Source organism: Macaca mulatta, chromosome 20 (genome assembly GCF_049350105.2).
Source record: "Macaca mulatta isolate MMU2019108-1 chromosome 20, T2T-MMU8v2.0, whole genome shotgun sequence".
NCBI lineage: Eukaryota > Metazoa > Chordata > Mammalia > Primates > Cercopithecidae > Macaca > Macaca mulatta.
Genome location: NC_133425.1, coordinates 65,061,803 through 65,086,907, shown reverse-complemented (window position 1 = coordinate 65,086,907; position 25,105 = coordinate 65,061,803). Strand labels below are relative to the sequence as shown.

The following is a 25,105-nucleotide window of genomic DNA, read 5'->3' as shown; positions in this document are numbered from 1 at the left end:
TCCTTCCTTGCCTTTAAATAGAGAAGCATCAAGTCATACCACTGTTGTTAAATAATAACCAAGGTTTTTATCAATATTGTCTTAAAAGTAGCATCTTATAATGCATACGAACATTTTTCTAAAGATAAAAGTTTTACTAAACCCATATCCCTGACATTTTGTAAAACTCAGCCAGAAATCTCCTAAAATTACTCCCAAATATATCCAAGTGTGCAAGTACAAGGTTAATATTATTTTGATGAATTCTGTATTCATTCAACTGCTAAATCACAGGATACAAGACCTGGGTTGAACTTTTTCTTAAATAGTTTGCATGGGCAGTCCCTGGTTTGCTGGGCAGTTTCCTGTCTCATCAAATCCCTGGCAAGCTGGGAGGGAGGGAGGAGATGCTGAGCAGCCTCTATGGTCCTTCTTGAACCAAGCTGCTCCCTGCCGGATATGACAATGCCTCAGAAGCAGACTAGCAATTCTCAAAGGACAGGGAGAAAAATTACCACAGTTGCTGGCAGAAAACAGCCAGTGTACTATTTATTTCCTCAGGTGCTTCTATGGGGAAAAAAATAAAAGTCTAATATGCCAGAGAAATCATCACTGAACCAATAAGACACAGTAACATAATTCTAGTAACCTACTTCTCAATGAACACACATCAGAGAAAAAAACTGCCAGTATTTTATTCTCATGGAAAAACAGAACAAACCCACAAGTTGGAGTCATGGAGGTAAAATACAGAAGAAATGGAAAACGGGCTCTTGTCATGAACTCTCACTTTCAAATACCATTTTCTATGGAAGTTACTTTACTCGGGGCAAACAGAAGGCCATGCTGGAGTCTTTTACTTTTGGAAAATGGAGAATCAAAAATTTGCTAATCAACAAACAAAATAGGAGGGAAAATCCTTGGTAAAGCTCTACAGACATAATTATACATTTATATTTTACCAATAAAAGATAGCTAGGGTAGAAAAAACAGATGGTTAGAAACTGGTGCCAAACCAAAGTGAAAGCTTTGGTGCTTTTTCTAAACTCCTATCCTGAAGTAGTGTTTTTCAATATTTTTCTAAAGAAAGATAACTCTGAATTCACCAGGGTTCTATCACCCCAATTCATCCCTCCCTTTCCAGCCCCAAGACATAAAAGGGCCATGTAGTTTTTTTGTCCAGCACCACTTGGGAAGGGGCTGGGCTCAGGGGGTGGAAAGAGCTACCTGCTGCCCTAGCTTGAACGGGAGGAGGAGGTGGCCACACCATTCCTTGTAGCTTTATCATGCACATAAAAGGAACAAAACTCATTTGGCAGTTTTAAGCTTAATAGGTGCATATCTTTACTTCAGGAATTAAACCCCTTATGAAAAATAACAGAATTAAATCAAAAAAAATTTTTTTTTTAAAACAGATAAGAGTCTCGCTATGTTGCCCAGGCTGGTCTCAAACTCTTGGCCTCAAACGATCTTCCCACCTTGGCCTCCCAAAGTGCTAGGATTACAGGCCTGAGCCACCGCACCCAGCCCTAAATCAGAAATTTTTTTAAAAATTTACTTAAAAGAAAAATGAAAAAATAAAAGTTTCAACACTAGACTGCCGCCCTGTTAAGAATGTCTAATGTGCAATCAAAGTATTGGAAAGCAGGCATTTTTACGAAAGAGCAATGTCACTATAACTTATGAACAGGAAGTTTTGAAATATAAGGGTACTCATGGAAACCAGTGAAGAGAGGAAACACCGGCAATCATTTGACACAGAACAGTGAGCAGGTACTTTGGGAGTAAGGCTCTGAGAGATGGAGAACACTGGTCCCAGATCTGAGGTGGATGTCTGGCCAATCGTCTTGGCTCCAAGGGGGAAGAATGCAACTGGCAGGATTCAAGGAGAGGGCACTTCTGCAGCCCCCAAGCAAGTCTCTAGTTTTCACCCCAAAATGGATGCACTTTCCAACTTCAGCAAGGCCTCCTCAGGAGGATTTGCTTTCCGATGTGTAGTAGCGGTACAGGAAACCTAAGAGAACAGCGCCTATGATGGGTAAAATCCAGTATGACCAGCAACTAGGAGGAGGGGGAGAAAGCAATAAAACTGTTAATATTTTAAGACAAATGTTCACTATCTTTCAGCTTTCACATGTTTTTATATGGGCGAGGAGTTTTTATTTACTCTGGGAAATTTAACTGCTTTTATCACAAAGTAGTTGGGGAAAAAATATTTGGATTGGAGTGACAAAATTACAAAGTAATTTTTTAAAAGGTTAAAAACAACCAATAGTATGATATCAAATAAGATGCCTTTCCATGCCTTTATATGTGTTTCTACAAAGTCATATAGTGGTTATTTCTGAGTTAGGGATTATGGATACTCTCACATTGTCTTCTCTGTGCTTTTGCTTTTCACGTATTCTGCAATTAACATTTTTAAACAGGAAAAAACACCATTATGTAAGTGACATTTCATATATGTATTAAAAAAATCCATCCCAATATAAATTTGGAAGTAATCATATCTAATATAACTACCAGAAATATCCTATCTACTTCATATGTATTTTAAAGATTTAATCCTTACAACACCCTATGAAATAGGGCTATTATTCTCATCTCATACAAGAGAAACATAAGCTTTGCACCCCAAATCCCAAAGCTAGTAAGGGAGTTGGACAGTGTGATTCCAAACCCCTCTTCTTAATCCCTAGTTAAGTTTGGACACTAATAAGGATACACATACACAAAAAGTATATACAGTTCTAATAGGGTAAAGCAAATGGCAGCTTCAAAAGTACTGCAAGAGCCTTTCCTTAGGAGCTTCAGAACAGTCATCATTCTCCTTAACATAATAATTCTTTAATAGAACTTATTAGCACACTAGTTTTAAAGTATAATTCTTCCATGATCCAAATGACCTGGCTGCCCCTCTACTTAAAACATATGAGTCTTGGTATTAAAAGGTTTTGAAGTCAATAAAACGAGCTGAAGTTCATAAGAAAAATGATTCTTTGCCTAAACATGCCTAGCACTCTGTATGCTTACGTATGGCAGAAAGCTACGCTGGACTAGTTTGGAATGTTAGCCAGGCAGCTTTGTTTAAAATACCAAGCAATATGGCATGTATAACAGCAATATGCACTGGGAACTCTGAAGTAATCTCCTGATAAGAGTAATGAATTCAGACTCCTTGAAGAGCAACCACAAAAGCCTAAAGAATCCAAAAGTAGGATCCTTAAGAAAACCCTGAAGAAGAAAATTTGCCTTTTTTTTTTTTTTTTTTTTTTTTGAGATGGAGTCTCGCTCTATCGCCCAGGCTGGAGTGCAATGGCGCGATATCGGCTCACTGCAAGCTCCGCCTCCTGGGTTCACGCCATTCTCCTGCCTCAGCCGGTGGATCCGCCCGCCTAGGCCTCCCAAAGTGCTGGGATTACAGGCATGAGCCACCGTGCCTGGCCAGATAATTTCTTTAGTACAAAAGACTGAGAATGGTTGACACCAATACTCACATAATTTTTCCTAATACTTAACTGCGACTGAGGAGAGAACCAGACGAAACACATTTATACTGCATCACAGGAGATTCAGGTTCAACAATAACTTCCTGTCCTAACACAGACTTTTCTTCTTGGAGATTCATCCAGATTACTACATGTTTGTGATTCATTTATTTTTATTGTTTTGTAGTGTTCCATTGTATGGATATACCACAATTTATTAGGGTTGTTTCTGATGTTTGAATATCTCGAATAATGCTGCTGTGAACATTCTTGTACATATTTCTGGGTGTATTTGTGCACACATTTCTATCAAGTATATCATTAGAAATGGAATTGCTGGGTCAAAAGTTAATTCATCCTGTCAAATTTACTAGATAATGCCAACCTGCTTTCCAAACTGATTATACTCATTTACATTACCCTAGGAGTGTTTTTAAGAGTTGGGGGATAAACTTTCCAACCAACTCTTATTTACAAAATTTTTAATTTTTATCAATCTGGTTAGGTATGAAATATACCTATGATTTTAATTCACATATCACTAATGATGAATGAGATTTAACCTCATTTCCATATGTTTACATTTGTGTTTCCTTTTCTGTAAAGTGTTTAAATCTTTTTCTCATATTCTTTTTTTTTTTTTTGAGATGGAGTCTTGCTCATCGCCCAGGCTGGAGTGCGGTGGCGCGATCTCGGCTCACTGCACGCTCCGCCTCCTGGGTTCACGCCATTCTCCCGTCTCAGCCTCCCAAGTAGCTGGGACTACAGGCGCCCACCACAACGCCCGTCTAATTTTTTGTATTTTTAGCAGAGACGGGGTTTCACCGTGTTACCAGGATGGTCTCGATCTTCTGACCTCGTGATCCACCCGCCTCGGCCTCCCAAAGTACTGGGATTACAGGCATGAGCCACTGTGCCCAGCCCTTTTTCTCATATTCTACTGAGGTTTCAGAAAACTGATTTGTAGGGATTCTTTATATCTTCTGCCTGATAATTCTTAATCAGTTTTATGTTTAGCATAAGTCTAAGTTTTATAGCATAAGCATAAGGTGTTGTTTTTTGTTTTTTGTTTTTTTTTTGAGATGGAGTTTCGTTCTTGTTGCCCAGGCTGGAGTGCAATGGCACGATCTTGGCTCACTGCAACCTCCGCCTCTCAGGTTCAAGCAATTCTCCTGCCTTGGCCTCCCAAATAGTTGGGACTATAGGCACGCACCACCATGCCCAGCTAATTTTGTATTTTTAGTAGAGATGGGGTTTCAACATGTTGTCCAGGCTGGTCTCGAACTCCTGACCTCATGATCCACCCGCCTCAGCCTCCCAAAGTGCTGGGATTACAGGCGTGAGCCACTGCACCCCGCCCTGCATAAGCATAAGTTTTATGTTTAAAATCTGCAATTTTGTGGCTTGTATTTTCAAAATTTTATGCAGCATTTTGTTGACCCTAAGCCCTCAATATTAAGGAAACTAAATTTACTAATAGTTTGTACTTTTTTATACTGTGTCCATTACCTCAAATAATAGATCTGATATTTTATGGGAAAAGAAAGACATATTTTCTTTCTCTGAAATACCCTGAGATGTCCAAAAGATAGAATGGCTAGCTCTATATAATCTCCACAAATATATTGTACAGGCCAAGGATTCCACAGTCATTTTAGATAGAGGCACTTAAGGGAAGGCAATTTATAACTTTCAGAGCTAATACTAATGAATTACTAATATTAATGCCAAGGAATATATTGTAAGTAAACCTGAGAAAATCCAAATTCCTAAATATGACTGTAGTGTTTTTTTCTTCTGTAAAATGTAATAATAGCACCTATCTTACAGAATGGTTGTGAGAAGTAAATGAGATTAAGTTTTAAGTAGAATAGTGTAGCTGGTTTGAACTGCAGAGACTGAAGGCTGACCCACTAGTAGCTACCTGTCCATGCATACTGGCCTCTTACTGAGTGTGATTCCAATTTGTGTCACAATAAGATTAAAAAATTACTCAAGGCATGAACCTTTTAGATTATTCAAAACGGCTAAAACTATAAAAGTTAATTTTGCTAATGTCAAGGAACAACTGAATTTGCAGTGATTTGGGCCAAAAAAGAATTAGCTGTCAAGCTGCACTCGTAAGTTATGTTACATACATATACTTACGGAAGAGTCTCTTGCTAGACATTACTTTGAACATAAGGAAATCTGTTAAGGGGATACTAACCTTTTGCATGTATCATGTTTTGAAGGGTCCTGAAAATGACACATATTCAAAAATAACAAACAAAAAGAAACAAGATTAACATAGCACATATACATTTTCTTGAATAGCTACATAAACCCTGTAACTGATACCAGAACTTCACTTTTCATGCATTTTGGTGTTTACAAATATATAAGCAATGGATGGACTGGGAATTTTATTTCTGATAACATACTGGCACTTTGCTAGGTTCCTTCCTACTGAAGAATCACTAATGAAAGCATAGAAATGACCTAAACTTTTTTAGATGTTAAAAAATGTTAATAATACAAACTACATTGAAATGGACTACTTTGTGGTCATGATGATGTGCCTGGTTCAGCTGGGCTTGCCACTGGCAGTAGCTAACATCATACTTTCTAAAAACCTTTTTTAAAGCCCAAAAAGCTCTTCTAACACGTAGATCAACTGTGAAATCCTCTAGATCATATAGATGATTGCTTTGTAGATCACAAAAATATACTGGTTCACTCTTTGAAATCATAATAATTATGAAGGAAGACCTTAGAATTGATTTCACAATGAAAAGAGAAAAAACGGAGTCAAAGGAAAGAAAATGACAAAATAACCTTAAAATATAAATCTTAGCAATAAAAGGTACTGAAGTATTGATATCTGCTACAACCTTCAGAGCATTATACTAAGTGAAAGAAAGCAGACACAAAAGACTACATATTATATAAATCTGCTTTATAAAGTGTTCAGAATAGGACAATCAATAGAGGTAGAAGTAGATCAGTGGTTGCCTCGGGCTGGCATGAGGAGGACGAGTTGTGGGGAAGTGGAAAACGACTGCTAATGAGTATGGGGTTCCTTCTTGGAGTGAGGAAATTGTTCTCAAATAGACTGCACAGCTTTGTAAATACACTAAAAACCATTGACTTGTACAGTTTAAATAGGTGAACTGTATGGTATGTGAATTGTATCACAATAAGGTTGTTATTAAAATTTTTTACTCAATTTAAGTAAGTATCAAATGAGGTACTGATTCCATTAATCAGCTGTATAGTACAAAAGGCCTGCTAACTTACTGCCAGAGGACAATAACACTTTTAGCATAGGTTACTGCTGCCCAATATACCATCTTTGCAAAATGTAGAAGTACTTCACGGTATGAACATGGAATATTAGCTCTGCTTAACCACCGTTTTCAATAATCTCCAAGAATTTCCAATCACATTGGCCCCGATATACTTTAGAGCAGTCCATGAAATGAGTTTTAATTTCACATATCCAAAACACTGCCATGCAAATGAATACATGCCCCAAACCTGAAAGAAATTAGCCTGTAGACAAGAAAAATGTCAAATGAAAGGTTTTAAAGAAACCATACTAACATACTACTATACTTCTTTAAGATTTTAATGATTATTGTTATCTGGGACATTTCAGCTAGTCTAGTAAGGATCTAATTAATTAAAATGAGTTACAGGTCAGTCTTTGAAAAATACAACAAATGTTACTATCTACTTTACAGATTCAGAAGGTGGGAGTGGTAGCGATGGTAGTGTGTGCATCAAGTTAATTTATAATGTTGCCTTTTAAAATAAATATTCCACCACAGCAGCTGAGAAATAATTGAATTCCATCAAGAAAATGTTCATGGTCTTTTATGCTTTAGCTACATAAATACCAATGATTTATAGACAAAAAATGTAGTTACTATTTTTAAAAGGGATAATTTGAAAGGCTTATATGAGAGCATCACAGCATAATATATGTATTATGATGCTTAATCTATAATTAGAGTAAAAATCATATACTTCATATAAACAGATTCTCTAGATTTCAAAGCTTTTAGCCTCTTTTACGATCAAAAGCCCTGGATGTCTGCTAAGTAAGGTGAGCCTTAGAAAAAGGTAATAAGCAACTGAAGAAAGAGAACAGAGACAGCCAAAACTGTACTATGCTGAAACGTAAAAATTTCTAAACAATAAATAATTTAAAACATATGGTGTTCTTTGAACTAAGTACTGCAAAATGTGCCTGTTTTAAGATCAATCCATCCCTGGGGCCGAAAAAAAAAAAAGACCAAGTTGTCTAACTCATTAAAGGAAAGAAAAGAGAAAGAGGCATACACTCCCTTCTAGGATACTGACAGCCAAGTAGATGCAAACCATAGTGACCCCACTTTTAATCAAATACATAATAATCAAAGAGATGTTGAAGGCACAGCTCTTAGCAGCCAAGACGCTCAGTCAAATTTGGAAATAAGCCAAATCGGTTATTTTTAAACTGAAATGAAAAAAAGTTCTATTAACACATAACCTCCCTTCCCTAGGCACGGCTCCCCCCAATCTTCATTTCCACAGTTAAGCACTGGGCTAAATCTAATGGATGCTTAAGGGAAATTCGTACAGTTTATAGTTGACTTTAATCTATCCCTTCAGGTATTGAGGCATATCTACCCGGTTATGTCCATGCCCAGATTTTAATGCTCTCAACCTTTGGCATGGAAAGTAATAATTGCAATACTATGACTTTAGTTACAAGAGCGAATCAAATCCACAGTTCTTCCAGCATAACCCCTACCAAGCAATTAATATGCATGCTTCTTTTTCTTCAAAAAGCTTAGAATACACTGGCAAACAACAAAATTGCTGTGACTTTTGGTATTATAGGTTCTAAAAAAAAATTGCTGTTAAGTCTACTCTGACTTTAGCTCAAAACTCATGGAAATTAACTATTTAAATAAAACTGGTTCCTCAAGTTCAAGGTTCATTAAGGCTTTTCTTCCCCACTAAAATAAATAAGTAAGGGCTAGGCACTTGGTTCACACCTGTAATCCCAACACTTCGGGAAGGCTGAGGCAGGAGGATCGCCTGAGCCCAGGAGTTCAAGGTTGTAGTGAGCTAGGATTGTGCCACTGTACTCCAGCCTGGGGGACAGAGCAAAATCCTGTCTCAAAAATAAATAAATAAATAAGTATATTTATATACATATAAACACTAAAGACAGACTTTTTAGGGAAAAAGGAAATATTTTGTAATACCTTAATAGAATTTTTATAAAGCTGCTCATAACTAAAATTATATCTAATATCTTCAGGCCCAATGTTATAAATCAGTTTCCTAATTTGTAAAATGAAAGGCTCAGATCAAATAAATGTGAATTCTAAAGTCATATTCAATTATCTCAACACAATTTTCTAAGCCAAGGAGATTGTAGCAAAACCTAGAGGAGCAGGCTTCTAAAGGGTAGAGAGAAGAAAACACCATTCTCTCACGTCTAGGAAGACTGAAGAAGCACTACCATAGGTAGATTTTTCTCTCTTCCACCAGCTACATAAAGGAGTGATTTCCCAGATATTCATCTGAGAGTATCGCGTCAGTGCACCATAAGCATTGACCCAATTTGCTAAGATTAAGAGAATGACAAAGAGGCCGGGCGTGGTGGCTCACGCCTGTGATCCCAGCACTTTGGGAGGCCAACATGGGCGGATCATGAGGTCAGGAGATTGAGATCGTCCTGGCCAACATGGTGAAACCCCGTCTTTACCAAAAATACAAAAATTAGCTGGGTGTGGCAGCGCATGCCTGTAATCCCAGCTACTCAGGAGGCTGAGGCAGGAGAATTGCTTGAACCCAGGAGGCAGAGGTTGCAGCAAGCCGAGATAGGGCCACAGCACTCCAGCCTGGTGACAGAGTGAGATTCCACTCAAAAAAAAAAAAAAAAAAAAAAGAGAGAGAATGACAAAGAAATGTCACAACTGGCAACTACATGGAAAGGATGTGGGGGTCAATGGGGGTGGATTTCACGATGAACTTTGTTTATGAGAAAACATGACAGAAGAGCACACACTTAAGGAATGGAGCATACTTTGTCATCAGGACAGAAATGTAGGAAAGAATGAACCAGAATCATGATTATGATGCATTAAGACAGACAGGGCAGCCGGGCACAGTGGCTCATGCCTGTAATCCCAGCACTTTGGGAGGTCAAGACAGGCGGATCACGAGGTCAGGAGATCGAGACCATCCTGGCTAACACAGTGAAACCCTATCTCTACTAAAAATACAAAAAAATTAGCTGGGCATGGTGGCAGGGAGGCCGAGGCAGGAGAATAGCTTGAACCCGAGAGGCAGAGGTTGCAGTGAGCCGAGATCACGCCACTGCACTCCAGCCTGGGCAACAGAGCGACACTCCGTCTCAAAAACAAAAAACAAAAAACAAAACAAAACAAAACAAAAAAAAACAGGGCGTTATACCTTCAACCTATACAGCTTACATTTAGGCTTTCAAAAGCTTAAAAGGAAAATATGAGGTATATATATATATAGACCTTATGTTTTAATTCCCACATTGCTATTCCAAGAGGATTCTAAGTAGTTAAAATTGGAAAAAGCAGATTTTTTTTTTTTTTTTTTTTTTTTGAGACGGAGTCTCGCTCTGTCACCCAGGCTGGAGTGCAGTGGCGCAATCTCGGCTCACTGCAAGCTCCGCCTCCCGGGTTCACGCCATTCTCCGGCCTCAGCCTCCCGAGTAGCTGGGACTACAGGCGCCCGCCACTGCGCCCGGCTAATTTTTTTCTATTTTTAGTAGAGACGGGGTTTCACCATGGTCTCGATCTCCTGACCTTGTGATCCGCCCGCCTCGGCCTTCCAAAGTGCTGGGATTACAGGCGTGAGCCACCGCGCCCGGCCATGGAAAAAGCAGATTTTAAGCCACAGGACACCTTTGGCAAATTTAATGGGTATTTAGGTGGCCTGGTAGAGATTGTGTAGCTTTGAATTTGGAACACTTTGGTATCTCTGTAGCCAGTAACTTATGAAAAACAAGTTGGGAACTTCTGGCTTCAAATTCTAAACTGGAAAGGATTTTCCCCCCATAATACCATGGACCTTACAGTATGAGCTACCACTATATGAATTTTAACATTAGGTTCATTTTACCACCTAAAATGTTTGAGTATTGAAGGTATATGATTTCAGCATTTTATAGTCCCAACTATGACACAGTCATGTGGTATGGATCTTGAGGACAGCCTTCTCATCAAGTTCCAATATACTAAAATATACAAGTCAATAAGAACCATTTCTTTCTGGATATGAATATAATTTAACAATTACTGCCTTGCAAAGCATGTAATCCTAGAGTCGAACGGTTATATTAAAAAAATTCCCTGTAGATATGGCAAAATTCAAAGATAGAAAAACAGCTCCTAAAACAAATTGCTATAAACTCTCTTAAGAACTCATTGTGATAAAATATGTAACACCTCGCTCAAGAAAAAAAAACTAACACATTCACAGGATGATCTCTATTGGGACTTAAGAAGTGAAAAATTTAACATTGGAGGACTGATTTGAAAAGAATGTTTCCTTGCCCTTCTGATCCCTTGTTTTGCAAAACTATACATCATTTCTAAGTAGAGCTTTACCAATAGAAGACATTAGTCCTTGAGAACTCTCAGCAAAGGGTATTTTGTTTTTTAAGAGTAATTTTGTCATCACATTCTACGATTTCTTTCAAAAGATTATGTTACAAAGTGTAAGTGTTATACAAAAACAGGAAATAAGCCAAGCGCAGTAGCTGGTGGCTCACGCCTGTAATCCCAGCACTTTGGGAGGCCAAGGCAGGCGGATCACCTGAGGTCAGGAGTTCGAGACCAGCCTGGCCAACATGGTGAAACCCCGTCTCTACTAAAAATACAAAAATTAGCCAGGCGTGGTGGTGGGCGCCTGTAATCCCAGGTACTCAGAAGGCTGAGGCAGGAGGAGAATCGCTTGAACCCAGGAGGCAGAGGTTGCAGAGCCGAGATCGCGCCACTGCATTTCAACCTGGGTGAGAGAGCAACACTCCGTTTTCCCCACCAAAAACAAAACAAAACAAAACAAAACAACCCAACACAACGCACAGGAAATCAGGAAATAACCAGACAAAATTCTTTGGTAAATAGCAATCACTGCTTGTCTAAAGGACATCAGGATCCCATTCCAAACTTTAATAAATTAGGTAGTAGGTATGGAAGGGATATTAAATAATTCTTAAAAATAAAAATTTTAATTTAATATAATCAACTATATTTCATAATTATAAACAATATATTCTTTTTAGTTTCTCTCCCATAAAAGAGGTAAACTGTATGTTACATAATACATTATATAACAGAAAACTGTATGTATAATAAAATTCAGTAGCATCTGGGAGAAAAAAATATAACTTTAAATGCAATTAATAGACTGCTTCTAACATGTAAAATTTACCAGATTCCAAAAGTTAAGCTTCTTAAGTTAAAAATGAAGTTTAAAAAACACGTTAAGCCTCTATGGAGACAATTTTATTTGTTTTAAAAAACAGATCAAATCCTTTGAAAGCAAATGTCATCACATCAACACTTTCATCTATGGAATACTAAATATCTACTTAAAAAATGAGAAAGATCTTTTTTTTTTTTTGAGACAGAGTCTCGCTCTCTCGCCAGGCTGGAGTGCAGTGGCATGATCTCTGCTCACTGCAAGCTCCACCTCCTGGGTTCACGCCATTCTCCTGCCTCAGCCTCCCGAGTAGCTGGGACTACAGGTGATCGCCACCACGCCCAGCTAATTTTTTTGTATTCTTGGTAGAGACGGGGTTTCACCATGTTAGCCAGGATGGTCTTGATCTCCTGACCTCGTGATCCGCCCGCCTCAGCCTCCCAAAGTGCTGGGATTGAAGGCGTGAGCCACCGCGCCTGGTCAACATTTTTTATAGTATACTTGCGAACTATTAAAATTTTTTTTTTGGCCGGGCGCGGTGGCTCAAGCCTGTAATCCCAGCACTTTGGGAGGCCGAGACGGGTGGATCACGAGGTCAGGAGATCGAGACCATCCTGGCTAACATGGTGAAACCCCGTCTCTACTAAAAAAAAAAATACAAAAAAACTAGCCGGGCGATGTGGCGGACGCCTGTAGTCCCAGCTACTCGGGAGGCTGAGGCAGGAGAATGGCGTGAACCCGGGAGGCGAAGCTTGCAGTGAGCTGAGATCCGGCCACTGCACTCCAGCCTGGGCGACAGAGTGAGACTCCGTCTCAAAAAAAAAAAAAAAAAAAAAAAAATTGTTTTTTTACCATGTACATTTTAAACTACTCATTCAAAAAAAATGTAATGGGGAACTGGTCAAGTTACTAGACCTATTTGACTACAAGATTTGACTAGTAAAGCAGATGAACTATTATCTAGATAATATCTATTGAATAAATGAATGAAATGGTGCCCACTTTTTTAGTCAGGTTAGGATTTGTATGCACTTTATCTCTTGAACTGATGGCAGATTAAGTGATAAAACAGCTAACCAAGAAGTAAATACATCATCAAAAGAGAGAATTCACAGACCACGAATATTTATAGGTTACCTGCTAAAGAGCAGGCAAGCAGGCAGGCAAACTGGCACAGAGAGCACTAAGTCTGTTTCTAAGGTGAGTTTCCATAACCAAAAACAGACCAGAAAAATGTTAAGTCAAATATAAGTAGAAGATTGACGGCTCTCAGCATGAGGGCTAATCCAGCAAGGAAGAGATTCACAAAGACAAATGGTTTTTAATTCTAGTTAGTTATTTTTGATTGAAGCAGGTAAAACAAAAATCTGTTGATAGATCTTTAAGTTTTTAAGTCTTTAGGTTTTTAGTATAATAATTCTGGGCTTTCCACTCAGGTACTATCCATCTAACAAACAATAAAACAATGGTGACCATTAATTATTTACCTCTGTTATAAAAGTAATATGAAAGGTGTTTTCTAAAAGAATTAGGGAATGGTTACTGACTTATACACTGGAATAGCAGCATTTTGAGTGTTTCTTGGGGGGCAGTAGGGAAGGTGCGGTTCAGACAGGAAGTAGATATGGGGTTGTGGAGGTGGGAGAGGAGACAGGTAGAAATAGAGGAAAGGAGAAGAAGGAAAATGGAAATGAAAACTCCCCTCCATAGGCTGAAGATACCTTTAATTCGACTTTTAAAAATCACTTCTTCATAAAAATTCAGAAACCCTGAACCAAGAGAAAGGAAGGTAACCAATGAAATGAACTCCACTTCCATTTCTTAATGATGAATGGTTAAACCAGAGATAAAATATGAAGAAAAGAGACAGCTACATCCTAGACACCAAGTGCCTATTTAAACCTCTGTAAGAAATAAATGTGAGAGATCAAGAATTTATTCCTGGAACTGAAGTCAGGTTGGAATATTCGCTCTATAAAAACCTAAGTAGGTGGTCTTGAAAATGTTCCAAAAGGCCTTTCTTGCCTGGTCTGTCTAGAGTAGAGCAGAGTGACTAGAGACACAACAGCCAGACTCTTTACTTGATGAAGACATGGCCCTTGAGTACAGTGACATGAGGAAAACTGGATTGAAAACACTGCCTTTAGTCACTTTTTAACCCAGATAGGGGCTAAACTACATTTGGAGACTTCTAAATTATTACAGAACTCGGTGAGCTTAAATGCTTTTTCTATATTTCTTACAAAAAAATCTAAGGTTCAATAGTTGTTTTGGTTTTTTTGTTTTGTTTTGTTTTTTTTGAGATGGGGTCATGCTGTGTGACCCAGATGGAAGTGCAATGGTGTTACCATGGCATACTGCAGCCTCAAATTCCTGGGCTCAAGCTATCCTCCAGCCTCAGCCTCCCCAGTAGCTGGGACTGGAGGCACACATTACCATGCACAGCTAATTTTATGATTTTTTAAAAATAGAGACAGGGTCTCACCATGTTGCCCAGGCTGGTCTCCAACTGCTGGGCTCAAGCGATCCTCCCATCTCAGCCTCCCAAAGTGTAGGGATTACAGGCGTGAGCCACTGCACCTGGATGGCTCAATAGTTTTAATTCAACTGAGAAATTTCTAATTCTTTGGCCTATAGAAGGCAGACAATGCTTATCACTGAAGAGAATTAAATTTTCCTAAGTTTTCAAATGAAAAGATGGGCATATCATTCAGCAAAAAGTTTGGGCTTAGCTACCTACTTATCACCTAGATTACTTAAACTGCAAATTCCTAAACCCCATCTCCAGAGATTCCAAATCAGTAGGAGTGGAAGCCCAAGAAATAAACATTTCCTATATATTTTCATGTACATGCCAAGGGATTCCAATGGAGGTGATGCAAGAACAGAATTTGGGGAACATTGTTCTGCATTCCTAAGAATGGTCCTAACTATACTACCAAGAAAGAAAAACAGCAACAAGAAGCAATTTGTAGACTTCTAGACATTGTAATTGCAAGCATATTTTTTCTATTGTTTTAATATAAAAGATGCTCTCATAGTTGCTGTGCAGAAATGTGTTATGGCTCCTATATCCCTTGAATCAGATGTTGACCTCTGAGAGTGGTATTTTCTGGACATGTTCGATATACATATCAAGGCCATGCGTAGTTCAAATTTTACCATAATAACACAAGTTATTAAGAGTAAGCAACAACAAAAAATGATGGCTGCTTACCTCCAGGGAAGGGGAACTAAGACACTGAGAGCTGGAGATAGGAGGAAACTTTTTATAGAATACTGTTTTGAACTATTTAATATTTTTTTTTAAAGGATTCAAGAATGGATAATACATGTGTTAGGAGGAGAGGACAAACAACCAACAGTTGTTACAAAGTGTTTTAAGAACCATTTCATTCCCCCTTCAGAAACAATTCAATAGTTCAGAGTAGCAGTCTAGCAAGATGGAAGAGTTACTTTACACAAACACTCTGGATTGCAGGGCAACAGATGGCAGACACTGTTAAGCAAGCAATCTCTTGAGTTAATAGAATTCTTGTGTCTAGGCCAACTTTAATTGCTGTGTCAAACCTATTCAGTAATTCCAGCTCAATGAGGAATGGGAAGCAAGCAGCAAGGAGGAGAAAAAGGGGAGGAAGGCAGCATCACTTTCCTATGTTCTAGGTGGCACCTAAACTGCTGTCCCTTTAAATTAGAGTGCTGTGTAACAGCTATCTGAAGGACAGAAATTAAGGAAAAGTGTTAGGGAAGAAGGGAAATGAACCACCTAGCATGTGGGAGGCAGAAAATGGTTCCATATTTTCTTCCTGGTATGCAATGCAGTACACATTAAAGTTTTCAAACACTCAAATACTTAGTCTTTTGTTTTCGCTGTATTACTAAGTAACCGGGAAGGGTGTGAGCCTATTTGAGCCTACAGGATAAAAGAATTAAATTTGGAAAATAAGTACAGAAAGGCCTCTGTGTTACAGATAAAGAAGATAAACTATAAGAAACAAAACAACTTTGAAATTATTTTTTTCCAACACAGAAACAATTATTATCATTTGTTCTACATAATGTAAAAGTAAGGTATTTTTCTATAACTGAACCCATAAACTAATGTCTTTCAAAACCACACAAGGCATAGCTTTGGAGTTTCAGGGTTTTTTTGGTTTTTTTTTTTTTTTGAGACGGAGTCTCGCTCTGTCGCCCAGGCTGGAGTGCAGTGGCGCAATCTCGGCTCACTGCAAGCTCCACCTACCGGGTTCATGCCATTCTCCTGCCTCAGCCTCCTGAGTGGCTGGGACTATAGGCACCTGCCACAGCGCCCAGCTCATTTTTTGTATTTTTAGTAGAGACGGGGTTTCACCATGGTCTCAATCTCCTGACCTTGTGATCTGCCCACCTCGGCCCCCCAAAGTGCTGGGATTACAGATGTGAGCCACCATGCCCGGCTGAGTTTCAGTTTTTTTTTTTAAAAAAAAAAGCATATAGAAGCATTAGCAAAATGTTTCCTGCTGTTCAAGACTCAGCTATTCTTTTTTTCCTGAGATGACACCAAGTCCAAATTCCTGAAAAATAGGATTTTTGCTTGGGGAAAAAGGAAATACTTTGTAACTTCTCTTGTTAAGAAAAAATGTTTCAAAAAGCAGTTCTACTTGAATAAACAGAAATATAAGCACAGAAGACAAACCGATGACTTCTTACCTTACTACCATTTTCAGGTTTAAGGTCACTCTGTTAAAAAAAAAGGAAAACAAATAATATTTTAAGACATATCCAAATGAATTCTCATTATATGCTTGTTTCTAACTTTGGAATATGAGACTATATTCTGGTGATAGTGAATTCCCTGGGAGACTTGAGGATCATAGAAAGATACCCCTACTCTGAGCATATCACGGTCCCTTGTTAGCATGGTATATACAGACAGTTTTAAAAGTCCATAATTACTACCGTTAGCAAGGAGCTTGCAAAAACAAGCAAACCACTATTTTAGGTAGAGGTATTATTAACTGCGTTACAATAATAAATCAACACATAAAAATAATCCACAATCAGTTCCCTTAGCTTTTTAGAGATACTACATGTGCTACCTGGCAAAGAAGCTATATCCTAACACAATAAGACTGGATAATTTTGGAGAAAATTTAGCCTGATGGCTAGGTTGAATGAATTTCCATCTTTTTTTTTTTTTTTTTTTTTTGAGACAGAGTCTTGCTCTATCGCCCAGGCTGGAGTGCAGTGGTGCAATCTTGGCACACTTCAACCTCTGCCTCCCAGGTTCAAGCAATTCTCATGCCTCAGCTTCCCAAGTAGATGGAATTACAAGGGTGCCCCACCACACCCGGCTAATTTTTGTATTTTTTAGTAGAGGCAGGGTTTCACCATGTTGGCCAGGTTGGTCTCGAACTCCTGACCTCAAGTGATCCACCTGCCTTGGCCTCCCAAAGTACTGGGATGACAGGTGTGAGCCACCACACCCGGCCAATAATTCATTTCTTCATCCTGTTCTGCAGCTATTGAGTAGTTTTCTCTGCATAAGGGTTGCTAGCACTGATAGTTCTTACCGGATGGATATCACCAATATAGTACTGCTTTAGCATTTCTCTGGCATCAGAGGAGTGTCCTACATCTTCAAAGCTTTCACTTGCATCTACACCAGCTTGTTCCAGCAGAACCTCTTCTCCTCCAGGGTGCTACAAGGAAAATATATTTACTGAACTGAGGGTTCTCTAAAAAGCAAACCAACAAGTTACTTTCCCATACCCCTTTCTTCCTTTCTCCCTTTATTAGAAATAATAGAACAAATTGACACTGTGTGCTGCCCGGTAAGAGGCAATGGGAAGAACATAGCATAACTTCTGTGATACTGTGGTCAAAAATGCATAATATGGGGATTACTGTGAGGACACCTAGGACAACCACAAATTTAGAAATATTCTACAAAATCTCTCTGGACAGGTCTGGCCTGTGATCTCTAAAGATACCACCATCATGAGAAAGTAAAAGAAAGAGTGAAGAAATTGTTCCAGATTGAAGGAGGCTAGAGAGACATAACAACTGGGAACAATGTGCAATCCTAGGTTGGTTCCTTTTGCCAATATTATTAAGATAACTGCAGAAACCTGACTGAGGACTCCAGGCAAAGGGTATATGCAATTCTTTATTATATTCTTGCAACTTTTCTGTAACTTGAAATTGTTTCAAATTAAAAAGTTAACTAGGCCAGGCGTGGTGGCTCATGCCTGTAATCCCAGCACTTAGGGAGGCCAAGACGGGCTGATCACTTGAGGTCAGGAGTTCGAGACCAGCCTGGTCAACTTGGTGAAACCCTGCCTGTACTAAAAATACAAAAAGTGCCAGGCATGGTGGTGGCGGGTGCCTGTAGTCCCAGCTACTCAGGAGGCCGAGGTAGGAGAATTGCTTAAACCTGGGAGGGGGAGGTTGCAGTGCGCCAAGATCACGCCACTGCACTCCAGCCTGGGCAAAAGAGCGAGACTCTGACTCAAAATAGTGAAGAAATAGATAAGTTAACTATATAAAGTAGTGCCTCAGGAAGCAGATTCTATAACTATCAGCTATGTGACCCTGCACAAGTTATTAAGAAATTGAGATGTCTTTGGTTCCTTACTTGTAAAATGGAAATGTTAGTAAGAGTACCTGTCTTGACAACTATTGTACATATTAAATGAGATAAGCATATAGAACACTTTGTACTCCAGAAGAGCATAATATAACACCATCTACGATTTTTAAATATAGATACATATATGCATATTTATACCCCTGCATAAAATATCTCTAGAAATGGTGAAAGAACCTAGTGGCTGGGAGATAGGGTAGAAGGAAGACTTAACCACATACTCTTCTGAAATTGTGTTTTGTTTGTTTGTTTTTTGAGACGGAGTTTCACTCTTGTTGCCCACGCTGGAGGCACTGCACTCCAGCCTAGGCGACAGAGCGAGACTCCATCTCAAAAAATAAAATAAAATAAAATAAAATAAAAAATAAATAAACTGTAAATGTTACTTCCCAGTCACAGTCACTAGCCAATGAGCTCCCTGAGGATAAGGATAACTTCTATTTTTATCTCCTAAAAGGTCTCCACCCAATGAGTGGGTCTCACATCCTAGTATTTAAGAATGCTATTTTAAAGCAAGAGTAAGACAGCCACCATTCATTTGTTATTATATCTGAAACTCTCAGGTGTGGTGTGTTCTTTGTTGTGGAACTAAGTCATCAGTTCTGGAATTATGTCCCAATTTGTTCTATATATCTAAACTATGAACGATATTTTTTCATTTTGACACATCCCAACTATTGTGTTACCTTTCAAAGTAAAAGGACAACAAAGCTCTGTAGTAGATTACGGCATTTCAGGGAATGACTGAATTTATGACTTGCTACACAGTTCTTTCTAGAAAGTACTTTCACTTTCATCAATCTCTCGCCACTTATAAAAAAGAGAAATCACAACACTTTTTAAAAATATCAAGTAAAAATTATATATTCACTGTGGTAAATCTGGAAAAAAGAATAATCAACTAGAGTCCTGGAACAGAAATAAGTCCAGTTAACAATTTGGTGCATAAAATTTCATTTCCTGTGTATTCTTTCAATCATTTCAGCCATTAGTCTACAATGTTTTATTGAATCCTTACTATTTTGTGTGGTAGGCAGTAATAAATAGAAGTGTTTTGTGTTCTCACAAAGTGAATTCATATAGTACATAATGTTTTATAGCCTGCTTTTTTTTTCACTGAAGCACGTGGGGGTCAGAGTGATCAAACAAAATTCTTTGGTTTAATAACTTTCACTCTAAAATGTGATCTTAATAGAGATGGCTTAGAACAAGCAAAAAGATGTCAGGGAGCTCTTGGTTTCTGTTTAGAACTCCATAGTTTCCAGACATAGTGAGTGAAAATCAAATGGATAGAGGGCTGCTGTGGGCCACTGGCAGCCCAGCTGGAGGAGCTGAAATCAGTGCACTAGGCCCAAGGCTGTAGCAGGGTCCTGGCCAGTCTTAGGTCAAGATAATACCCAGGCTGAGGGAGCATGAGAAGGCATCGAGGAGAACTCAAAGAGCCCCAGCACCCCAGGAGAAGCCAGACCAGCTCTCAGTGAAGGAGCTACTGTTCAACTCCAGCATCAGCCACTGGATGGTCCTGCCCATATTTATCATCTCCTTCTTCTCAGACATGATCTGCCACTACATGTTCACCCTGGTACAGAGCGACAAGAAGCTCACCCAGGAGCAAGTTTCTGAACAGTTAAGTCCTAATTTGAAGCAGAGCCTTCAGTGAAAATGGAAATTACATTCCCAAAAAGTATTTTCTTGACATGAGAATATTACATCGACAACCCAGAGGATAAAAATATCACCACTTCCTCCCACTATGCTCTCAGGCATGATGAAAGGAAATATAACAAATGTCATCCCTATGATTACTTGTGAATGGGTCAACATGACATATTCAGGCATTGTTGCAACCAAGGTCCTATTTCCACTGACCCTCTGTTTTCTGTTGTTGTTTGTTTGTTTGTTTTGAGACGGAGTCTAGCTCTGTCGCCCAGGCTGGAATGCAATGGCACCATCTCGGCTCACTGCAACCTCCGCCTCCCAAGTTCAAGCGATTCTCCTGCCTCAGCCTCCCAAGTAGCTGGGATTACAGGTGCCTGCCACCATGCCCGGCTAATTTTTGTGTTTTTAGTAGAGACAGAGTTTCACCGCATTGGCCAGGCTGGTCTCAAACTCCTGACCTCAGGTGATCCACCCGCCTTGGCCTCCTAAAGTGCTGGGATTACACTGCGCCCAGCCGACCCTCTGGTTTTAAGCCTATCCTGCAGCAAGTTATCAAACTACTCACATTAGATCCACCCTGAATGAGCTCTGTATCCTGGTATTTCCTCAACATATTTGGGCTTCAGAGAATTTACTGTGATTCTGGGCCAAGATAATGGCAACTGACCAATAAGAAATGAGGCAGGAGCAAATAACCAGAGCAGCCATGCCCATGCCCACAGACACCAGCAAATCTTCCAAGACAAAGTAGAAAGTTTTGGAGCTGACGCATTACCAGTGGACACCAGATGATGTCAAAGAGCTCATGGGCAAAGACCTTCACTTTGAAGGAAGTCCAAAAAGGAGTTACAAGACCAAGTGCCATGGCTCACGCCTATAATCCCAGCACTTTGGGAGGCTGAAGAGGACAGATCACTTGAGGCCAGGAGTCTGAGACCAGTCCGGCCAACGTGGTGAAACCCTGTCTCTACTAAAAGTACAAAAATTAGCTGGGCATGCTGGCACTCGCCTGTAATCCCAACTATTCCGGAAAACCACTTGAACCTGGGAGGTGAAGGTTGCTAGTGAGCCACGATCGCGCCATTGCACTCCAGCCTGGGCAACAGAGTGAAGCTCTGTCACAAAATAAATAAATAAATAAATAAAGAGTTACAAACCTCTATTTTTTGAAGACGAAGCAGTAAAGATTAGCTCTGCCAGAACTTGGAGTAGCCTTTAACCTGCTAACTTGTGTTTGAGCTAGAGCCTCTCAGAATTAAAAAAAAGAAAAAAAAAAAAAGATAGCTAGGCACAATGGTTCACACCTGTAATCCCAACACTTTGGGAGGCCAAGGCGGGATGATTGCTTGAGGCCAGGAATTCAAAACCAACCTGGGCAACCAAGCAAGACCCCGTTCTCCACAAAAAAAAAAATTTAAATTTAAAAATTATCCAGGCATGGTGGCCTGTAGTCCTGGCTACTCAGGAAGCGGAATTAGGAGGATCACCCAGGAGCCAAGGAATTCAAGGCTGTGGCGCCACTGCACTGCAGCCTGGGCAACGGAACGAGACCCTGTGTCTAAAAAAATTAAAAATACAATACATACATATTAAAAAATAAAAAATAATAATTTAAAAAGAAAGATATATGAGCCTCTCAGCATACAGCAAGGATCATTCTTATCTGAGCCAGGTTTCCCTTTATGCCTGAAACTAGAAAAAATGAAGGGTGTGTGCTGGATGATTTACAGGCAAAGAGCCATTTTAAAAATGTTTTACATTTTCCTTCTGGTGACTCTAGAAATGAAAGGCAGAGAAAGGGGAAAACTTAAGCTAGCCAAAATATAAACATTTACCAAAAATTCAATCTTTGAAAAAGCATTATTATTTTCTGAAAGATTTCATGGAAACCAAAAAAAAAAGGGCTGGGTGCGGTGGCTCACGCCTGTAATCCCAGCATTTTGGGAGGCCGAGGTGGGCGGATCACGAGGTCAGGAGATCGAGACCATCTGGCTAACACGGTGAAACCCCGTCACTACTAAAAATACAAAAAATTAGTCAGGTGTGGTGGCAGGCACTTGTAGTCCCAGCTACTCAGGAGGCTGAGGCAGAAGAATGGCAAGAACCCAGGAGGCGGAGCTTGCTGTGAGCCGAGACTGCACCATTGCACTCCAGCCTGGACAACAGAACAAGACTCTCCCTCAAAAAAAAAAAAAAAAAAAAAAGCATTATTAATTATAACTAATTATTATATGCAGTCTGACTTTTAATCACAGTAAGCTCCTATTTTCTTAGGATCCAAGCACCCTGCATTTTTATATTTAATTGTGTTAGTATTTTTATAACTTTCTTTACAAAAATAATAATTTTCATTATCAAAAATTTAGAAACTATAGATAAGCAAAATGAATCTCCCTGTATTGTTCATTTTGAGCCTACAGGATGACATGAAGAGCAAATATGTGAAAACTTCATTCACACAAACTCTTTTCAGACAGATTATCCAGGGCCAGGAGACGTAGCAAACCTTCTATATATATTAATACTATCCAGGGAAAATTAGTGACCCTGACATACTGCTAGATCTATTTCCCATCTAGGGAACTTTCAGGACCATCAAAGACAGGTTAAGTAATGGGAAGTTCTTGATCTAGAGTTGAGAATATTATCAAACCCCCTGAAAAAAAAATGAGTTTCTATACTGTATATGTCCATTCAGTTGAACTAAAAACCCCAAATATTCTAGATAAGAGTTTACATAACTTTTTAAGAAGGCAAAGAGATCAACTGCTGGCAGATATATATAGGTGGGGGTTGTACAGGAATTTTTCTGTCTGGAATAAATGTCCAGGGAAGTGGCAGGGTACCATTTCTGTACCAACGGGTAGATGAAATTTGTATAATGAGCACTGTAATCAAGAAAGAAGTGACTCTTGACTACAAATTAAACCACCTCACTTTCTCTTTAAGAAACAAACCAAAGAGAAGCAAGGCCGGTCGTGGTGGCTCATGCCTGTAATCCCAGCACTTTGGGAGGCCGAGGTGGGCGGATCACAAGGTCAAGAGATCGAGACCATCCTGGCCAACATGGTGAAACCCCGTCTCTACTAAAAACACAAAAAATTAACTGTACATAGTGGCATGTGCCTGTAGTCCCAGCTACTCAGGAGGCTGAGGCAGGAGAATCACTTGAACCTGGGAGGCAGAGGTTGCAGTGAGCCGAGATCGTGCCACTGCACCCCAGTCTGGACAACAGAACAAGACTCTATCTCAAAAAAAAAAAAAAAAAAGAGAAGTAAAACTGGGAAATCAGAGTATCTGTGGACTGTATTGATGTCAATATCCTGGTTGTGATATAGTACTAAAGTCTTGCAAAATGTTACAAATGGGAGAAGAGTACAAAGGATCTCTATCATTTCTTACAACTACATATGAATTTACAATTATCTCAATAAAAATTTCCATTAAAAAAGAAACCAAATGAAGGCCAGGCACGGCAGCTAATGCTTGTAATCCCAGCACTTTGGGAGGTCAAGGTGGGAGGATTGCTTGAGCCTGGGAGTTCATGACCATCCTGGACAACAAGTGAGACGCTATCTCTTTAAAAAAAATAAATAAAAAATCAAACGAGATCCCCTAAATATATACTCAAATGTGTAACAGATATACGTATTTACACACACACACACACACAACACACAGGCCATAGCTGCATTATTCATTACAGTCCCAAACTGGAAATAGCCCAAACGTCTACAGCAGACTATGTATAAATTTGAGATATAATCATACAATGGAATCCTAACCTGCAATGAAAAAGAATGAACCACTGCCACATACACAACACATGAGAATGCAATATGTTGAACTGAAGAAACCAGACACAAAAGAATATACACTGTGAAATTTCCATTTATAAAAAGTTCAAACACAGGCAAAATGAATCTATGCTGTTATGGTAATACAGTGGGTACCTCTGGGGATGAGGGAGAACCAGATGGTGGTTATACAAGTGTGCTCACTTACTACAGTGACATCTTATGGCTAAATCTCAAAAATATAGGCAGTATGTAAAGTAATCAAATTCGTAGAAACACAAAGTAGAATGTGACTGCCAGGCGCTGGGGAAAGGAAAAAATGGGAATTTGTTTAATGTCTATAGTCTCATTTTTGCAAGATGTAAAAGTTCTGAAGAACCTGATTCACAACAATATTCAATATTCAAAATTCAAAACAATTGAACTGTACACTTAAAAATGTTTAAGATAGGCCAGGTGCAGTGGCTCAGGCCTATAATCCCAGGACTTTGGGAGGCTGAGGCAGGAGGATCAGTAGAGGCCAGGAGTTGAAGACCAGCCTGGGCAACACAGCAAGACTCCTATCTATATTAAAAATAAAGAAAAAAAATTGGCCAGGTATGATGGTGCACACCTGTAGTCCCAGCTACTTGGCAGGCTGAGGCAGAAAAACTGCTTGAGCCCAGGAGTTCGGGGCTGCAATGAGCTATGATCACACAACTGCACTCGAGCCTGAGTGACAGAGCAAGACCGTGTGTTTAAAACAAACAAATGTTTAAGATGGTAGATTTCGGCTCACACCTGTAATCCAGCACTTGGGGAGGCTGAGGCAGGTAGATCACTTGAGGTTGGGAGTTTGAGACCAGCCTGGCCAACATGGCGAAACCTCATCTCTACTGAAAATACAAAAATCAGCTTGGTGTGGTGGCCTGCACCTGTAATTCCAGCTACTCAGGAGGCTGAGGCAGGAAAATCACTTGAACCCAGGAGGCGGAGGTTACAGTGAGGAGAGATCACGCCACTGCACTCCAGCCTGGGTGACAGAGTGAGACTGCCTCAAAAAAACAAAAACAAAACAAAACAAAAAAGATGGTAGATGTCATGCTGTTTTTACCATAATATAAACTTTT

At 39.4% G+C, this 25,105-nt stretch overlaps 1 protein-coding gene across 8 annotated transcripts in view; it reads right to left on the bottom strand.

Moving 5' to 3' along the window:
- CYB5B (cytochrome b5 type B) overlaps positions 1-25,105 on the bottom strand; it is a 112,961-nt gene that overhangs the window by 71,805 nt on the left and 16,051 nt on the right. Inside the window, 4 exon segments of one of the 8 annotated variants that reach the window (NM_001194167.3) lie at positions 1,406-2,040; positions 5,677-5,705; positions 16,602-16,631; positions 17,465-17,593. In NM_001194167.3, coding sequence (NP_001181096.1) covers positions 1,950-2,040; positions 5,677-5,705; positions 16,602-16,631; positions 17,465-17,593 — 279 coding nt within the window. In that variant the 3' untranslated portion in view covers positions 1,406-1,949. 8 annotated transcript variants of the gene reach the window in all.